Below are 20321 nucleotides of genomic sequence, written 5' to 3' on the forward strand. Positions count from 1 at the left end.
AACAGATTTTTCGTATCCTTCCTACTCCCCCTAACCTCACGGCTCCAGATGCTTACATATGGGGTACGCTGAAGGAAGCAATTTTCCGAACAGATAGCCTCCTACCACTATACCGGAGTTAAGAGGGAAGATTCTGTCATTTGCTTTGTTGTTCCAGCAGCCCGTGTTAACGAAGATGTTCATCGATCTACAGGACCGCTATGAAGAATGTGTGCGACTTAATGGTTAAGATTTTGAACACATGATGTACAGGCGCGATTCCTTTTAAATTTACAATGTGTGTTGAATTACATTTAGCTGACATCCATTTGACAACATTTCTTATGTTTCATTATGTTGCACAACAAATAAATAAATGTCAACGTTATGATTTCAGTGCTGTTTGTTTTGCCACTTACTGTATTAATTGCTGTATAATTATTATTTTGTAAAAAGAAAATCATAATCTTAAAAAGTAATTTCATAGATACAAATAATTCTACTGCAGTTGATTAACTACGGAACAAGAGTAAAACTTTTGGTGGTAGCAAATTTATTCTCTTTAAAAAAGTCTGTCAGTTGTGATTGTGTTTCGTTTTGATACATTTTTTTTTCTTTCTTCCCGAACGTTCGTTGCACTGAATACTTCATTTTCAACACATGACTGCCCATGAGTATCGGTTCGAAAAGTGACCAAAACATCAAAAACCTGGAATTAAATTGCGATTCTTGTCCCTGGTTGCGGTGTTTCGTTGTTCATCTCATTCTGCTCTTAATCCTCTTCTGATACAATTAGTGTATCGATTTCCGTATTTGTAGGGTATTTAAGTATCATTACGTGGTCATCTGGGTGACATTGATAAGTCCTAAACGGCATAAGTTCTAAAAATATAGGCATTAGACCTAAATTTTAGGTCTTGTGCCGTTTAGGACTTATGTCGTTTAGGACTTGTGCCGCGAAATGATTTTTAGGACTTGTGTCGTTTAGAACTTGTGCCGCGAAATGATTTTTAGGTCCTGTGCCGTTTAGGTCTTGTGCCTTTTTCATTCACTTGCTTTAGTTCTGAAATTCGCCACCACCACGAAATAGCGACGATGCAGCAACTAGTAGGCGATAATGTTACGAACGTAGCTAATTCCAATACGCTAGTGAAGGTTCTGAAATCTCGCGAAAAAGAAGTTCTATTTCTCCTTTCATTCTTCAGATTCAGGCTCAGGCTCATTAATATCCTCAGCAGTGATGTAATGCTAGAAATTATGGTTGGTATACGCTAGACTGTTTACAAATATAAAGCGTATACCTATCCCGATGTACGCTCGTTCTTCCGTAAATTGAAGGGGAGATAACGCTGGATTTTATATCGGGTGTTCAAAAAATTTCACCCACGGTCCACAGGGCACTATTCTACAAGTCAAAATAAACCAAAAAATATATATATTTGTATACGTTTGTGGCCCTCGTCTGGAGACGCGAATTGCACTATGTGGCAAAGTTGCAGATAAAGAACCATAGATTAGATCTACCAATTCATTAAATGATTACATCGATTCTTGTCTGGTGACAGTTAAAGTCAATATACGTTGACACTAGCACCACTTATTATGTTAACAATCGATGTAACTGGCGTATTTGTAGAGGAATGCTAATGGTTCTAAGTTAATATGCGATTTTGCAACATAGTGAAATTTTTATTTCTCAAAGCGGGTGAAGGAGGCCCCAGAGGATATTCCGTCATAACATTTTCACTTTATTTTGGCCTGTAGAATAGTGCTCCGTGGGCGCCATTTTTACATCATCATATATATAAAGGGGCTATTCGCTGTATACTTCCATATACAACCCATTACATTCCTATTCCTCATACTTTATCTTCTGATACAGAAAATCCAGTTTTACGAGAACAATTCGCAATTGTGATTTCCTTCATGACATAATATTTCGTATGTGGTCATTCGGTGAAAAAAAAAATACTCGGATAGTTTTTAGTTTTCGATGATTTTGGGGTGAGGTACAGAATTATCTGCAAACATTTGGGACTCTTCTTTCCTTGTATTGAAATTTTCTGTTCAATTTGTATAAACATGATTCATAATTGGTACTCAGTTTTATAATCTCTTATTGCTTTTATAGTCTCTTTAACAATGATTTCACTCCGAAAAAACATCTTAGTTTTCCAGATTTACCAATTAGTAGAAGCTTCAGTTTATCAGTTTCTCCCCTCCCCCCCCCCACAGTACCATTAGTTTTTGTTTAATGAACTCATAAGATGTATAGTGAATAATAAAATATGATCTCGAAACACTCAAGCACCCGTGTTTTTCACTTTTCCGTATACGTTTCAACGACTGCTTGTCGTTTTTCTCAGTGCGTATCCATTAAGGAATTTTTACATTTCTTTATGTATTCATATTACTATTAACATTTCTGTACCTTGGAAGAAGTTGTTATTATACGATATTACACTCCGATGCTTCATTGGTTTTAAAGATCTCGGTTAACCTTTCTTTCCAATGTTGAAAAAAGAAAGAAGAATAAGTATCTGTTTCCACATATAGCGGTTTGATTTCACATTATTATGTATTAGAAAACTCGTAATATAAAATAAAAACGTCTTTTTTTTTTTTTTTTTTTTTTTTTTTTTTTTTTTTTTTTTTTTAAGAGAAGTGTTCTTCCAAGTGAACGTTTAACAATTAATGTTCCAGGTGGTGTGAGTGCGAGTTTGTTTTGAAAATGTATGTTACATATCCTGTAAATAGATGTTGAAAATTAGAAGATATACAACATAGAGTACCTTCTAATTTTCAGTGGCTTCTCTTTCCAGGTTGAAATTTTTGTTGAAACCAGCAAAAAAATCGTGCTGAAACATGCTTTTTTTTTTTTTCTGAAAGTTCTGGTTTTCTTGCTGGAAATTACCGGACCAGCAACAGACGCTGGTATTAGCGGGGAAAATAATCCAGTGTATCTTACTGGTTTCCAGCATATGTTGCTAGTATGCTGGAAAATCTAGTAAAATATGCTGGTAACTCATAATCTTTGCTGGATACTACAAACTATGTGTTTAAAATCAATATTTGCTAAACGTATCAATTGGGAGAAGTCACGTCAATCAAAATTAAATTTTATCACTTCAAACTGAAGAAAGAAAACTTCCCTGATTCTCAAACTGTTCAGGATTTATACACTACCGGAAAACCTGGATAACCTAGAAATCTCAGGGAAATTGATTTTGGAAGAAAAATCCTGGATAATTCAGGAAAAATCGATCGTATCTAGTAAAAAATCTGAAAATATAAGGGAGATTGAGTTCAATAATTTTGTATATTTTGCTTGTGTTCAAGTATAGAACGAAGTTTTAGATATTTTAAATTTTATTTATTTTAATTATTTATTTTCTTGTGACTCAATATTTAATTGCGTTCATTGGGGAGATGAGTGGCCATTCTTCAATATATTATTCTTAAAATTTATGTGTTCTCTTACTGTTAGTTTCTTGCACTATACCTGGAAATTGCAAAATTAATACCTGGAAAACTTGGGAAATTCAGGGAAATTGAGTTCAATATTTTTGTATGAACCCTGTTGTTGTATAGAAGAATAACGATTAGGATTAGATTTCTGGCCTTTTAAACATCTGTTGCCATGTTAGCCCGTTACGTATGAGGGATGACGTTACTCGGCAATCACACTGCTCGGGAAAATGGGAAGAAAGAAAGGAATGGGGGAAGGAAACGAGCTACCTGGGACCATTATGTGAGGTACCATCCTGTTACTTGCCTGGGGTGAATGAGGAAAATGCAGGAAAGGTCATTCAAGATGGCTGACGTGAAAAATCTTTTACACTTTTTCGACCGTAGGGGAGGAAATGACAGAGAAGTGTGAAATTGGAAGGGAATTTCGACAGGGATACTGTCTTTCGCCAACGTTATTTAATATCTATCTACAACAGATAGTGAAAATGGGACTACGCAATTAAGACGGTATTTCCGTAGGAGACAGAATGATAAGGTGTATACGATTTGCAGATGTTAGTAAACTTGACGAAGGGCTGTAAAGAATATGGAACGAAAATAAATTAAAAAAACAAAATCCATGGTGATCGAAACTAAGCAGCCGGTGTCAAATATAGAAGTAGAAGAGAAGAACATAGAACAGGTAACTAGTTTTCGATACCTGGTAGTATTATTAGTGATGCTATGAAGTGCGAACGTGAAATAAAAGCAAGGATAGGAATGGCGAAAGAAGCCTTTAGAAGAAAGAGAAGTCTATTTTGTGGAACTTTAAATAAAGAGTTGAGAAAAACTCATAAAATGCTTCGTGTAAATTATTGTACTGTATAAATCGGAAACATGGACATTACGCAAAAATGATGAAAAACGACTGGAAGTTTTCGAAATGTGGGTTTAGAGAAGAATGGAGGAAATTAGCTGAGTCGAGCTGAAAACAAATGAGACGGTGTTAGAAATTGTAGGGGAAAAAGGATCAGTTTTAGATATTAAGAAGAGGAAGATAAACTGGATGGGACATTGGCTAAGAAGGAACTGTATCATGAGGGGTGTTCTAGAGGTTATGGTTGCATGAAAAAGAGGGAGAGTTCGGAGGAGACTACAATGAATAGACTTGTACGTAAAGATGAAGAGGTTAGCCGAAGACCATGGAGCATGGAAGCTTCTCAGTTGCAGCAAGTGACCTGTCAATAATGGCAGAATACCTATGATGATGATCCCTATTGGGAATCGGACCCGGGATCGCACGCACCGAAGGCAAGAGTGTTAGCGATTACACGCGGGAATACTATATAAGGGTAAGTCCATTAGGTAATTTTTTCCGTAGTTTAAAGTGATAAAATTGTATTTTCGAATTATGTGACTTCTCTCAAGAGCCGCCACTGCTAATTTTATTTTATTCATTTATTTATTTATTTGTTTGTTAAAGAAATTCCAGTCCAAGTGAATCTTTAGGTTTATCAATGCAGATTCAAAAATATTTGTGTTTCATCCCCAACTTGAGTTTCAACTGAATATATAATAGGAGGCCACACATTCTGGTGATTGTAAACTATATCAGGACCGGCGCGAGGGGGGGTCGTGCCGTGCCACCGCCTAGGGCGGCAAGTCTGATGGGCGACAAAATTTAAAAAAGAAAAGAATACAGGGGCAGCAAAATTTGAGAAAGAAAATAATAAAAGGGCGGCATGTAAAAGCACCGCCCAGGGCGGCAAAACTTCTAGCGCCGGCTCTGACTACATGAACCGTCCAAGTATGCTCTTTAAAGTAAATTCAATGTTGGGATTGGTGTCAACGAAGTATAATAATTATAATGCTTTTTCTTCCCTAAGGTACAGAAATGTTATCGGTAATGCTCCACAAAGAAATGTAAAAATTCCTTAATGGATACGTGCTGAGGAAGACGGAAGAGAGCAGTCGTTGAAATGTATACAGACAGACAGAAACACGGGTGTTTAATTTAGGGTGACCAGGTTTAAAAATAAATAAATAAAAATATGAGGGGGGGGGGGGGGTTACACGCGGCAAACTGGCATAATTGAACAATCTGCCTAGATATAGTCATTGTTATATCATTATTTATGCGAGTGAGGAAGAACTCTGACTTTTCAAAATAAGCAGTTTGTATTTATTTTAAAAAAATGAAATAATTCTTTTAGTTTAACGTCCCACGATTATAGCCTTTAGACCTTTAGGCGAAGGGAGACGGATAATTAAGACAAGTGAGTGATGATGGAATGAGAGTGTGGAAAGGAACGGGAGAGTACCTCGAGAAAAATCTTAAACACAATATTGTCCACTACAAACTTTACTTGGTCGGGAATCGAATCAGGGACTACACGTACCAAAGGTAATTTATTTAAACTTATTCCGATTTTTATTTATGTTTTTTAAATATTTAACAGAAACCATAAACAAATGTCTTTTAAATTCAATACACACTAATTAATTGCTGAGCAAAACCATTATATTTTCATTAAAAAATAAATACTTGTTACAGTTTCACCAACTAACTTTTTTGGCTTCATCAGACACTATGAGTTACAGGATAACTGTACAGAATCAGAAGAAAGATGTTTTAGCTGGTGTATGTATATAAGAATGTACAGTTATCCTGTAACTCATAGTGTCTGATGAAGTCAAAAATTTAGTTGGTGAAACTGTAACACGTATTTAATTTTTAATCAAAATATAATGGTTTTGCTCAGCAATTAATTAGTGTGTATTTAATTATGTACAAAGCAAAGCTTCTACTTATAGAAAATATCACTTTTAAATACATAATTTTTTAAAAAAAAAGTTCTTGTAGAACGATTGGTCTCTCCTTGAAACACTGAAGTCCGTACATTACAACGAGCCAAAAACAGAACTCTTCTTTATATATGAAAAAAAAAAAGAAAAAAAACGAGACATTTTGTGCTCCGTTTGCATTTATCTCGGAACACTGGATAACTTTCTTAAAAAGGATCAATCCCGGTAAAAACGGGACATGTGGATACCCTAAATTAAATGAAGTTAATATTATATACGATTAGTTAGTTGTTCTTTATTTTTTTCCGCTGTCATTTTTTCTACTTAAATTCCGAAATTTTCCTCGGTAAATACCTGATAAATAACGCAATTTTGTCGTTATTAAAGATATCATTGAAATCCTCCAAAAGACTAAACAGAACGTCAGAAGCCAAAAAGACAAGTAAAAGGAAACGTCGAATTTTTCTAACATGATTATATTACAGAATTCCTATTCTTATTCTTTATTATTATTATTATTATTATTATTATTATTATTATTATTATTATTATTATTATTATTATTATTAACTCCCAATATTTTCTCCTATCTTTCAAATCATCGATCAGCTGTGTTCTTCTTTTTATTCCTCGCTTCCCTTCCATCTTTCCTTCTATGGCGATGTGAAGAAGACAATTTGTTCGCAAGATGTGACCAATCCAATTGGCCTTTCTATAAAGGATGGTGGCTAGAAGTATCCTCTTCTCTCCTATCCGTTTTAAAACATCTTAGTTTGTTGCTTTCTCTGTCCATTTTATCTTCTCCATCTTCCTCCAACATCACATTTCGAAGCGCTCTAAATATTTCTTCTGTAACTTCCGTAATGTCCAAGTCTCTGAAGCATACAGTTCAATTCTCCATATATAGCACTTGACCAACTTCTTAAGTCCAATAATGAGCCTGCTACTTGAGAGTGATCTTTTCTTGTTGATTGCTTCTTTAGCTATGGCAAATCTTAATTTGATTTCTTTGGTGCAGTAAGCGTCTCTCGTCAAAATACTTCCCAGATACTTGAAATTATCGACCTCTTCAAGTTCTCTTTGTTCTACTCTGATCCGTAAGGGCGTGTTTCCACGGGATATTCTCATGATTTTCGACTTTTCGGTGTTAATTTCCATTCCATACAGTGTCAACTATTTTGTCAATCATCTCCTGTACTCCTCCTTCGGTTTTAGCTATTATAACCATATCATCTGCATATCTGATCTTGTTAATGATCTGTCCTCCAATCTTGAAATCTCCAATTCCCATTAATGCTTCCTTCACTGAACATTCACTGTAAATGTTGAATAATTGGGGCGACAAACTACATCCTTATCTGACTCCTCTTCCAATCTCTGGTTTCTCCTTCATTCAAGCGCATCTTCACTCGTTGTCCTATGTACAGGTTTTGAATGAGTCGTCAATCTCTCCAGTTGACTCCAATTTCTTTAAATATTTTCAGAAGTTTCGTCCAATTAACTCAGTCGAAAGCTTTTCGCCAGTCGATTAAGCACAAACACAACTCTTTCTTTACATCAAGAATTTTTTTTCTGATATAATTATTAATTATATTGAAACAAAATAAAACATTGACAGAGCTTCTTTCAGAAAAGTCTTCTGAGGGGATATTTCAGATGTGTGGGAGGGGGAGGGAATAATCAGAATTACTCAAATGTGTATTTACAAAGACCTATAGGGTTGCGATTCTTGCCACTTAAACTCAGGTTACATTTTTTTCATTCAATGTGCAATACACAATGTTATAGTAAAACCAGGTTTATTGCTATTTTGGATGTAGCTAACGCCTCTGAAACAAAATCCTAAATACAATACTAGTGTTACTATTTTAAAATGATAAAGTTGGGAAGAGAATGCTATTCTATGGATGCTCCGTAAAATAATACAAAATAAAAGATATAACATTTTTACTATTTTGTTTCTCCGTATTTATAAACGCAAAGAACATACGTATGTGGTGAAGTAATTACTAAATAAATTTGTAAATAATAAATCTTATTATGATACAAAAACACATAAGTTAAGAATATATTTACCGGTACCATAATTTTCAAACTACTATTTAAAAAAAAAATCACTCGGGATTGCTCTAAATAACTATCAAAGAAATTTTACTATGAACCACACCTAATATCTCAAGTTTTTCAAAGTAGCGTTTCCTTGCAGTAATTCGAATTAGAAGTATTAGTCACAAGATAATTTGCAGCTTACTACATATAAAATTTATATGGTTATCTATATATGGTTACACTTTATTGCAAATGTCTTATTTATTAAATTTAATGCCAGGTGATTTATATACAAAAGAATTAAATGTAGCAAAAAAATATTTCTTATTTTACTTATAAAGTTATGAATACGATGATTAAAATTATTATTATAATTATTAGAATTTACAAATATCAGATAGACACGGACAGTCTTCTATTTCCCCCCTCCCCGGACGTTTTGGTGACCTCTTCATAATGGATAGGAATTATCATCAGTTCAGACTTACGTAGCATAAAGAATACTTTCTGCATTAACAAAAAAATTGGCTACTTACCAATGAATCCTCCCTTGAAAAATTTAAAGATTTTGACGTTTCGGAACTCTCAGCTGGTTCCTTCCTCAGTGGCAAGGTAAAAAGGATTAAAACGGAAAGGAGTAAAACCAGGAATACATACCACTATATAAAAGTAACGTACAAAAAAGATCTTGAGATGAACAGAGCAGAGTGAAAAAAGAATGAACTGAATAAAAAAAAATAAGAAAAAAAACGCGATGTCTATGTTAGGCCAATATTGCCAGATCCAAAGTATGCATCAAAGGTAGGTACCCAAGTTCGATCAATGTTGCCAGTATCAAGATTCAATGCAGGTTTGTGTTTATGAATAAAGAACGATTCTTTAATTTCCCGTTGTTTTTTTGATTTTACTGAACCTATTACCTTAACTTGTTTTGTCTGGTTTAGCGCTTCATCTAAAATAACATTCACATAATATAAAACAGGTTAAGGTAATAGGTTCAGAAAAATAAATAAAAAAAAAAAAATTAAAAAACAACGGGAAATTAAAGAATCGTTCTTTATTCATAAATACAAACCTGCATTCAACCTTGATACTGGCAACATTGATCGAACTTGGGTACCTACCTTTGATGCATACTTTGGATCTGGCAATATTGGCCTAACATAGACATCGCGTTTTTTTCTTATTTTTTTTATTCAGTTCATTCTTTTTTCACTCTGCTCTGTTCATCTCAAGATCTTTTTTGTACGTTACTTTTATATAGTGGTATGTATTCCTAGTTTTACTCCTTTCCGTTTTAATCCTTTTTACCTTGCCACTGAGGAAGGAACCAGCTGAGAGTTCCGAAACGTCAAAATCTTTAAATTTTTCAAGGAAGGATTCATTGGTAAGTAGCCAATTTTTTGTTAATTTTGAATATCCCCCCATGCGCCCATGTAATTATAATTTTAATACTTTCTGCAGTTTGAAAATAAATATGAGATACTGTACGATAAACAGAAAATACTTTCCACATAAAATGCCTTCGTTATAACGCAATGTTCTGATGAACCACCTCAGAGAAGAGTTGCAAGATGAATTTAAAATTCTTTTTTTCTGAGTCTACAGTAATTTGCTTTTTGGTTGAAATTCTACAAATAGTCGTGGAAAGCCGTAACTAAGAGTTCTATGCCGGAATTCCTTCCTGATAAATTCATTACTCTTTCTCTTCGATTTGGATTTGTTCACTGAAATATCAAAGATGTAAGAGCAAACGTAATTTGTTTTACTATCAAATTTCAACCAGAAATATATCTCCTCTTACATTGTTTCGAAAATACCATCTGTAATTCGAGTATTTAATATTGTATCTCAATATTCGTCACAAATTTAGATTAATTACAACTAGTGCGATGATTGTATGCAGTATACAGTAAATACGATAATTATAAATGTAAATACAATAACTCCAGTGGTGCTATTAAGCTGGTTTGCTAGAATTGGTTGTTAAAATATTTTGAGTTTGGAGAACCATTTGTTATACCCAGACAAAATAGTAAATTTTATCCAGTTATATCCACGAATAGTAAATTTTAGTTTAACTACTTTTGTTTTTAGAATTTTTTACAGCTACAGGGTTAAACATATAATCTCTCAGAAAAGGGTATAAGCGTTTATTTCTTAATTTCAAATGCTCAGATATCAAGAATGAGAACTGGGATCACAGGAGTGTAGTGGAGAGGGTTATTTATAGCTGAAACGCATACATACTATTATCAACAATTGCTGATCCATTGTTAGATTAAGGTCTTTCCAATACTTTTTGACAACCATCCCTCTTGGATAATTCATTTCCAAGATATTTGCATTGCTACTTAATTTCGCCACACCAGTTTGTATAGGATACTGTGTAGGTTGTCACTTGGGGTATCCAGTAAAAATTTTGCTTTTATCTACCAGGGTTTGAAAAAACCCAACTCATTTGAGCCCATATGGATTTTTTATGTATTTTTTTTTCGAAATATTTCAGTGTCTTTGGGGTAAAGGTATTAAAATGTGATTTATATTGTAAGATTGTTATTGTCAAACTTGCAACAATTTTCTATTCACTGCTGTTTTGAAAAATGGCCACCATTTTACATTGGGTCACCGAGAAAATCTATACAGCAAATGTAGAATATCTCATGCTTCTATCCTCAAAATTTTAACATAAAAGTCCGAAAATTGCACCCTGTAGCGTGGATATCCGCTATTTTGAAAAATGCTCGCCATTTTGAAATTTTACGTTGGATCGCTGCCAAAATGTATACAGCTAATTTAGTGTGTTTCATGTTTCTACTCTGAAAATTTCAACTTAAAAGACTGAAAATTGCGCTTTGTAGCTTGTATAGCCGCTATATATATATATATATATATATATATATATATATATGTATATATATATATATATATATATATATATATAAATATATAAACGCCATTTTGAAATTTTATGTTGGTATGCCTCCAAAATCTATACAAGAAATTTATGTTGTCTCGTCTTGTACCCTGAAAATTTAAACTTAAAAGACTGAAAGTTGTATCCTGTAGTGTGTGTGGTACAGGCAGACAAACGAAGAAATGTAGGTCGAGTCATCCCAGGAGCTTCAGTGACGTTCGCCAAATATAAATACCAAATATATTAATTTAAAACAAACATATAATTCATGTTTTATAAAATAAATTTTTCAAAAAATGTTATATAAAATAAATATTTTCCAGCGTAAAATAAATGGTTTTATTGTTGAAGTTCATTTCCGATACTTTATGCTTTCAATTACGGAAATTTGCCGAGCAAGACGGCTCTTTCCCGAAAATTAATTTAAAACAATTAACAAAGATTCAAAATGTCTTAAATGAAATTAAAGCGTAAAATATATAGTTGTGTTGTTAAAGTATTCACTTCCGATACTTTGTGCGTTCAATTGCGGGAATTTTCCGAGCACTTGTTTCACGACGGGTTTTTCCCGAAAATGCAGTTTTCTTTACCGTGCATCGAAACTTCCACTAGTACGGAAGTTTGAATTCAGCACTTGAAGTAATAAGCGTTATGTAGTCTCCGGAACACCGAACATTAAGCTTCTTATATTTGACAAGAATTTTTACGCCATTGGTAGTGTTGATTCTAAAGAATACTTATTTAAAGAGTAGCAACAAATGATTGAACTAAACTGTTTTTGTTGGAAAACCAAATTTTTCTGAAGCATACTTGTGTTACCATCAAAGGTAAGAAATAATACTAATAGTTTTACTAATGTATTTACATATTTATTGGTAGTACCGGCACCTACGGCCTTAAACCCGTCAAATGTATGATGGATAATGTCCCTCGGTGTCGTCGAGTCGGCGAGCACACTATTCACGGAAAGTATTTTCTAAAAATATAAAATTGCATATTTTACTTCAAATAGGCTATAAGCATAATCCATACATTAATTTGTTCTATAATTATCTTAAGGTATTTTTTTTTTTAATTCATTCACCGCATTCAAAACTTTGAAGGTCTTATGTTGAATATTGTTGTATACCTTAAACATGAAAGTAGCTAATTCACATAAGGAAAGTCAAAATCTGATAAAAAGTCACTTTCAATGTGATCACCTTAGTTGTACCAATAACATACTAACAAAAAGCTAAAAACCCAGGTAGGTTTTAAGTTTTTTTTTTTTTTTTTCAGGTGGGTTCAACCCGAAAAATCTCACCGGGTTTTTACGGCTGGGTCCACTTGGGCAAACCCTGTTGTCTACCTTGTATGGTTTGTTTTCTAAGAGAGTTACATCTATCCCCCATAGCAGAACATGCCGCGATCTGCGATGTGATCGCAGAAAATTTGCCGCGCCTGTGCAGAAAAAATAGCCAACAGAAAAGTATAAAAACATGCCTGCTATCCTATGTTTCATAGATGTCTTAAATGCACGGACGACTTGCATAACTATAGTTTGAACTGTTCTTTACATCGCGTACAGCGTATTTTTAGCAATCACAAGTGTTTCTTCTGCAGAAAATTTTTGACTTACAAAAGCTCATCGCAGAAAGACAAAGTTCTGCCATCGTGCATCTATCTACCTACCTATCCATCTGTGCTCTCTCTCTCTCTCTCTCTCTGTCTCTAACCGGTTGTTGAAAAATTAGAATAACACCACTGAGTAATTCCTCTATAATGAACACCTCTCATTTACAGCATATACAGACAAATGATGATCATGCTGTATTGAGGTTCGTTATTCAGAGATTTCACTATACTACAGCGTGTTCCATACACTCCAGAAGTAGTTACAGTGGTACATTCTGTATCTGATAATATGGTCGTTCTCTCTCGTTGTTCTTTATATTCTCAATGGTTGGTTTATACTCTATGCTGATTCATCTTTTTTTATTTTTTCTTCCGTCAGTAAATATATTGACTTAAATTACGTAAATAGACACTTGCTATTATTCCATTTCTCTACCGCAAGAATTGCTGTTGTTAAAGAGAAATTCAATGTGGGCTTTTAATACTTAAGTTAAAGCAACCTATATAAGTTTTGCATACGAGACGTGCTAGAAGGTATGATGGCAGGAAAGAGAGGGTGGGAAAGAAGGAGGCTACAATTGATGGACGACGTCAAAGCAGAAAAATCGTACGTGAAGACGAAGGGACTAGAGGAAGACCGTGGAGCATGGAAGCTTCTCAGTTTCGACAAGTGACCTGCCAATAATGACAGAATACCGATAATAATAATAATAATAATAATAATAATAATAATAATAATAATAATAATAATAATAATAATAATAATAATTATTATTATTATTATTATTATTATTATTATTATTATTATTATTATTATTATTATTATTATTATTATTATTATTATTATTATTATTATTATTATTATTAAGTTTTGGTACTCAGCCATGTTCGTGACATAAACTCCATAAACGTATCTATGTTAAACTCCACCATAATACTTTTATTTAGGTACACTAATTGGTACCCAATCTTTCTACATATTTGTAACATTAGTCACCAAGCTTATAGACCATCGCACTGCAGCAATTGATACATTACTGAATGAACTGATAGGGTGCATATTTAATAATGAAGTTCTAAATTTGAACTTCAGTCAAAAACCCATTTTATTAATTTAATTTTATACGTTTTAATGACTCCTTGTCATCATCTGCAGTAGACTTTTTTTTTACATTGTTTCGTGGGCTCACAATAATAGTGCTCTTTTTATTCAGTTCTTAGATAAGAACTTTTCGTTAACAGCAAAAAAATATAACTGAGAAAGTGATTACTCCAATAAACCACTTGTAGAATTGATCAAATTCGGTGTCTTATAATGCGTGGTCTCTGTTTACGTGTATGTCAAAATAATTCGTGGATGAAGAACCAACTTATCTTAATCCTGTGCCCGTGATCTAATGCTTACCTAGGGTCAAATTACCGATGTAACAAAATACGAGGATTTACTCCCTGTTGTAAATTCCTCAATCTTTAATGTCGGTTATTCGATGAAGTTGCACTGACTTCTATTTCATGGGATTCCTGGTTCAATCCTAACTCGCGCCTAGTGACCCTTGTGATGGACAAACACCGTGTGCTGCATGGGTTTTCTATAGGTTCTCTCGTTTCCTTACACTTTCTTCATTCCTCCATTTCATTCATCATCATCGCCGTCCCCACTAACCTCGGAGCTAAACGTAAGAGTTAAAAAAAAAAAAAAAGAAACTACTAAATCTACGCTCGGATTTTTTTTAATAACTAGCTGAACCTACACAACACAACACGCTTTCTACACAACGCATCATTCACATATAAGCAAGAATCTCCTTGTCATTCCTCACAAGAGCTCCTCCGTGGCTAAGCGGTTAGCGTACGCGCTTTTGGCATAGGAGACCCGGGTTCGATTCCCGGCAGGAGCTCATGTGGTTCGGATTCCATGTTAATCAGTAGGTCCACGTCTCATATAGCCTCGCTGCTGAACAGGGCGTTAAACTCAAAACCAACTCAACTCATTCCTCACAACCTCAGTACATGTCCCTATACAGACACAAGTGAAAGATGTCTTGATAAAAATCGGCAAGGTGGTCTCTGTTTACGTGTATGTCAAAATAATTCGTGGATGAAGAACCAACTTATCTTAATCCTGTGCCCGTGATCTAATGCTTACCTAGGGTCAAATTACCGATGTAACAAAATACGAGGATTTACTCCCTGTTGTAAATTCCTCAATCTTTAATGTCGGTTATTCGATGAAGTTGCACTGACTTCTATTTCATGGGATTCCTGGTTCAATCCTAACTCGCGCCTAGTGACCCTTGTGATGGACAAACACCGTGTGCTGCATGGGTTTTCTATAGGTTCTCTCGTTTCCTTACACTTTCTTCATTCCTCCATTTCATTCATCATCATCGCCGTCCCCACTAACCTCGGAGCTAAACGTAAGAGTTAAAAAAAAAAAAAAGAAACTACTAAATCTACGCTCGGATTTTTTTTAATAACTAGCTGAACCTACACAACACAACACGCTTTCTACACAACGCATCATTCACATATAAGCAAGAATCTCCTTGTCATTCCTCACAAGAGCTCCTCCGTGGCTAAGCGGTTAGCGTACGCGCTTTTGGCATAGGAGACCCGGGTTCGATTCCCGGCAGGAGCTCATGTGGTTCGGATTCCATGTTAATCAGTAGGTCCACGTCTCATATAGCCTCGCTGCTGAACAGGGCGTTAAACTCAAAACCAACTCAACTCATTCCTCACAACCTCAGTACATGTCCCTATACAGACACAAGTGAAAGATGTCTTGATAAAAATCGGCAAGGCATATCATAAAAGGGAGATCTTTTCGATTATTTTATCAATATCTCGAACCGTTTGGAAGATTTGAGCCTACTTCCGGTTGGAGTTTCTAATTCATATATGATCAATGTTTTCTTTCTTCTTGCATGCAGTATGTAATAATCAAATACATTACACACACAATTAATTATAATGTGACTGATATATGGTGTTCATTAGGCAAAACACTCCAAACGATAAAGATTCATCTTAGACTGAGGAAGTGGTTATCCTTCGTTTTTCATTATCATTTGGCCATGAAACAAACGCCGGAGAGATATACTAACCCCGTATACAAATGTGTGGTGTTGGAATGTATAACGCGTAGGATATGATGCTTTACTTTTTTTTAATTTCAATACTTCCAGTGTACCTCTAAAAATGTAATAAAGAAATAACAGCCGATTTTTAAAAAAAAGTATTCAATTAGAATTGAAAAATTACACAAAATTTGCAATCGATCAGTGAAAACTGCATCTTTCTAGAAATGGTGGTTTCCGAGATAACATTGTCCAAAGAATTAGCCACAAACATATAAACCTAGCATTTTATTTTTAATAATAACGTTTTAGTACGCTATTTTTTATTTTTATTTATTTATTTATTTATTTTTTGTATATCTGTCTAATTGCGTGAAGTTGCCAGAAACTAAAAATTTTTCAGTTTAAAACTGGTTCCTTCATTCCCTGTAAAATATTTTTTTGTGTTTTTTCTCATTTTTTTTTCTTTCTTAAAGCGGATGCTTAAGTAAGGTTCAAGATTAATATTAACATCTGTACATATAAATACAGAATATTATGCTCTGCTACACTTAGTGTTCCTTAAATAAGACAACCCACTATTTAAACTATTGATGTGGACCACTTCATTTTTCAGTATGTTTCAATCTTTGTGATATTTCTAGCCCTAACCATAATCTTAAGAGTCTTCATCCCGGCGAAATTAAAATACCGCTAATTTTACAGTAATTATGTGATATCTTCAAATTGATAAAAGATAATTGAAATATGGAACAAGAGCGCCCTAGACAATATTATTTTGCGTGAGGTACCGTTATCACAAGTCACCTAGTGGCTTTCCGTTTTCAGCTGTTTAGAAACGCGAAAATAAATGCCGATTTTCAAAATGGCTCGAAATCGAAAGCAGATAAGTGAGTCGTGATAACGGTTTCTCATGTAAAATAATATTGTCTAAGGCGCTCTTGTTCCACATTTCGATTATCTTTTATCTATTTGAAGATATCACATAATTACTGTAAAATTAACGGTATTTTAATTTTGCCGGGATGAAGACTCTTAATAACGTTTATCACCCGGGAAATACTATAACTTTTTTGTGGTCTTTTTTCCAGAGGATTGGACGGGCCCACTTAACTATTATAGAAACTTACCGTTCGCGGGAGTGAAGAAATCTGCGAAACCAATCCAGGTTCCTACCCTGATGATCGTAGGCAATAAGGATGACTTTGTAAAGCTGGAAAGTGTATGTAAGTCAACAGATTTTGCGGAGAGGTTTTCTTTGAAGATTGTTCCTGAGGGAAATCATTTCCCACATCAAGAGTACCCCGATAAAGTTAATCAGTTTCTTCTATCTTTCTTAACTGGTAAGTGCTTTATTTATTTAGTTTAATACTTTTAGACGTAAACTGTGAATAGCTTCCTTGTAGCTATATGGCTAGCATTCATATCATTGTACGGAAGATTCTAGTTCGATTCCTGGGGGAAGTATACATCTGATTTGGGTCTTACAATAAGTTATGCCTACATCTTGTGTGTTAAACTCCAAACATACATTTCTAGCACATAGATAGATAGATAGATCGACAAACAGAAATATTGTTAATAATATTTCAAGACTTCATACAGTACTGAAATACTCCGATATGACAGGCCTAGAAGTATTGTTTAAAAGCTAACATCTATATATTTGGTCTAGGAATTAATTCGTGCGGTTGGTACGCACACATTGAAGCTGTAGTACAAACACAAAATACATAAATACCTTAAGAAAAATATTGTCCATCGCTAGCCACCACTTTCGCCCATCTGTCAGGCAATGTACGGATTCCGTGGCGAAAGAAGTCCTCATCCTTGGAAGCGATCCAGTCAGAGACCCATGTTTCGATATCTTCTGAAGAAGTAAACCGCTGTCCAATCAAATCGTTGTTCATGCAATCGAACAAGTAGTAGTCCGAAGGAGCAACGTCTGGTGAATACGGCGGGTGGGGTAAAACTTCCCATCCGACATTTTCTAAATAGGTTTTGACCGGTTTTGCGACATGTGGGCGAGCGTTATCATGTTGAACAATAAGTTTATCATGTCTGTTCTCCCATTCTGGTCGTGTTCTGGCCAGAGCTTGCTTCAAATGCATTAATTGTCGTCGATAACGTTCTCCATTCATAGTTTCACCCGGTTGCAGCAGCTCATAGTACACCACACCTTTCATATCCCACCATATGCACAGCATAACCTTTGCACAGTGAATATCTCGTTTTGGTTGTGATGGACCTGGTTTCACCCAGGCCTTTTTTCGTTTAGGGTTCTCGTAATGGATCCACTTCTCATCACCCGTAATAATTCGATGCAGAAACCCCTTTCTGCTCTGTCGTTGAAGCAGCAATTCGCAAATGGTTTTTCGTCTTTCAACGTCTCTGTCTTTCAATTCATGTGGAACCCAATGTGACATCTTTTGAATCATTTCCATGGCTTTCAAGCGTTTGGAGACTGTTGTTTGATCAACGCCTAATGCTGCTGCAAGTTGTTCCTGCGTTTGACACGAATCCTGCTCGAGCAATGCTGTCAATTCTTCGTCTTGAAATTTTTTTGGCTGTCCAGCTCGCTCTTGGTCTGCCAAGCCGAAATCACCACTTCTAAACCGTGCAAACCACTTCTGACACGTTCGCTCAGCTAGAGCATGGTCACCATACACTTCCACCAAAATACGATGACTTTCCGTCGCACTTTTCTGCATGTTAAAGTAATGCAGCAGGACACCCCGCAAAAACACTTTATCAGGCACAAATTGCGCCATGTTCACTTAACTACAAACTGGTGTTGTTGACGCTTTAATCCACTGCCCTATACTACGAACGATACGCGATGACAGGGGTTTGCAACACATGTGTGGATACACGAAACTGTGGGACGCTCCGTTCGTTGCGCCATCTCTTGTCCACCTGCACGAATTAATTCCTAGACCATAAATAAAGATGAAAGTGACTATGTTTATGAGTTAACTTTTGAACCACCCAACCGATCTTGATCAAATTTTCAACATAGATGAGGTTCGGGCCTTTGGATGGTTTTTACCTTTTCACTTTGACGGTGCAATTAAGAGAGGGATAGGGGGAAGTATATAAAAATGATCGAATATAGCCGATATTAGTGTTGAATCCATAGTTTTCGGGTTTGTTGAGATGAACAGTGATACTTCCGATGTCGTTTAAATCCAAATTGAGCTCCACAACTTGGGGGAAGTGGGGAGAGATATGTAGAAATAATCGAAATGACCTATATCAGAGAGCGTTTCAACATTAGTAAAAAATGACTGACTAACAGAACATTACTACTTTTTTTTTTTAATTTTAACCCAGCGAAGCGGGTAATTGACCCTAGTGACATCATAAACTAGTTCTAACATGAAATCAATGTATTTTACTACGAAAACTATGAGTTATGCTGTGATATCTGATATGAGTACGTATGAGTAGTTAATTTCTGTGGAGTTTAAACAAAGTATATGGCTTTACACTTTGTAAGAAATCAGAATAAGGGAATTATTGTATGAAGTGTACAGGACCCAGTTTTCGGTACAACATTTTGAACCACAGGTTGGTAACTTTAGCTACCACTTGCCTTCAGGCAGACAGAATATTCAGGTAATACATATATGATCAAAAGTTCTTTCCAAATAAATAAACCATCATGACGCCAAGAAAACGTGGCTCAGGTACAGACTATCATTTAAGCCACTGCTTACAGTATTATAAGGACCAATTTCAGGGTAAATAATCATAGGTAGTTACCAAAGTTTTACGTAACTTTAGTGTAACCATAGGTAGTTAGTTACTAGACTGTTCCATAACTTTAGTGTAACCATAGGTAATTACCAAACTGTCAGATAACTTTAGTGTAACCATAGGTAGTTACCAAACTGTCAAATAACTTTAGTGTAACCATAGGTAGTTACCAAAGTGTCAGATAACTTTAGTGTAACCAACTTTAGTGTAACCATAGGTAGCTACCAAAGTGTCAGATAACTTTAGTGTAACCATAGGTAGTTACCATAACTTTAGTGTAACCATAGGTAGTTACCATAACTTTAGTGTAACCATAGGTAGTTACCAATCTGTCACATAACTTTAGTTTTTATAATATATATGTATATTTGCTTGTTAGTGTGTATTTCATTTATCACGTACAGATTTGTTCAATAAAATCTTGACTACCCACCTTTTATAGACGACCACACATAGAAAAGTTTTAATACTTTGCCTCTAAATAAAGACCGCAATTCACCAAAGGGAATCTACATTTGCTTGATTTAACTCTAACTGTAGGTAAAAGTGCAGGACGTTTCAGAGATGGATGAGCAGATTATTCTGAACAAGACTGTACATAATTTCAAAATCAAGTATTTATATGAAAGTACGTTATACAATTTTGTAAATTCTATTCATGACTACTTATG

The 20321-nt window shown here is 34.8% G+C and overlaps 1 protein-coding gene across 1 annotated transcript in view; it reads left to right on the top strand.

Moving 5' to 3' along the window:
- Positions 1-20321, top strand: part of LOC145685788 (epoxide hydrolase 4-like) — a 104173-nt gene that overhangs the window by 65581 nt on the left and 18271 nt on the right. The window contains exon 6 of the mRNA XM_081758318.1: positions 16983-17234. Coding sequence (XP_081614444.1) covers positions 16983-17234 — 252 coding nt within the window. The remainder of the gene's footprint in view (positions 1-16982; positions 17235-20321) is intronic.

The sequence above is a fragment of the Thermobia domestica genome, chromosome 5, assembly GCF_964235325.1.
Source record: "Thermobia domestica chromosome 5, izTheDome1.hap1.1, whole genome shotgun sequence".
Taxonomy (NCBI): Eukaryota; Metazoa; Arthropoda; class Insecta; order Zygentoma; family Lepismatidae; genus Thermobia; species Thermobia domestica.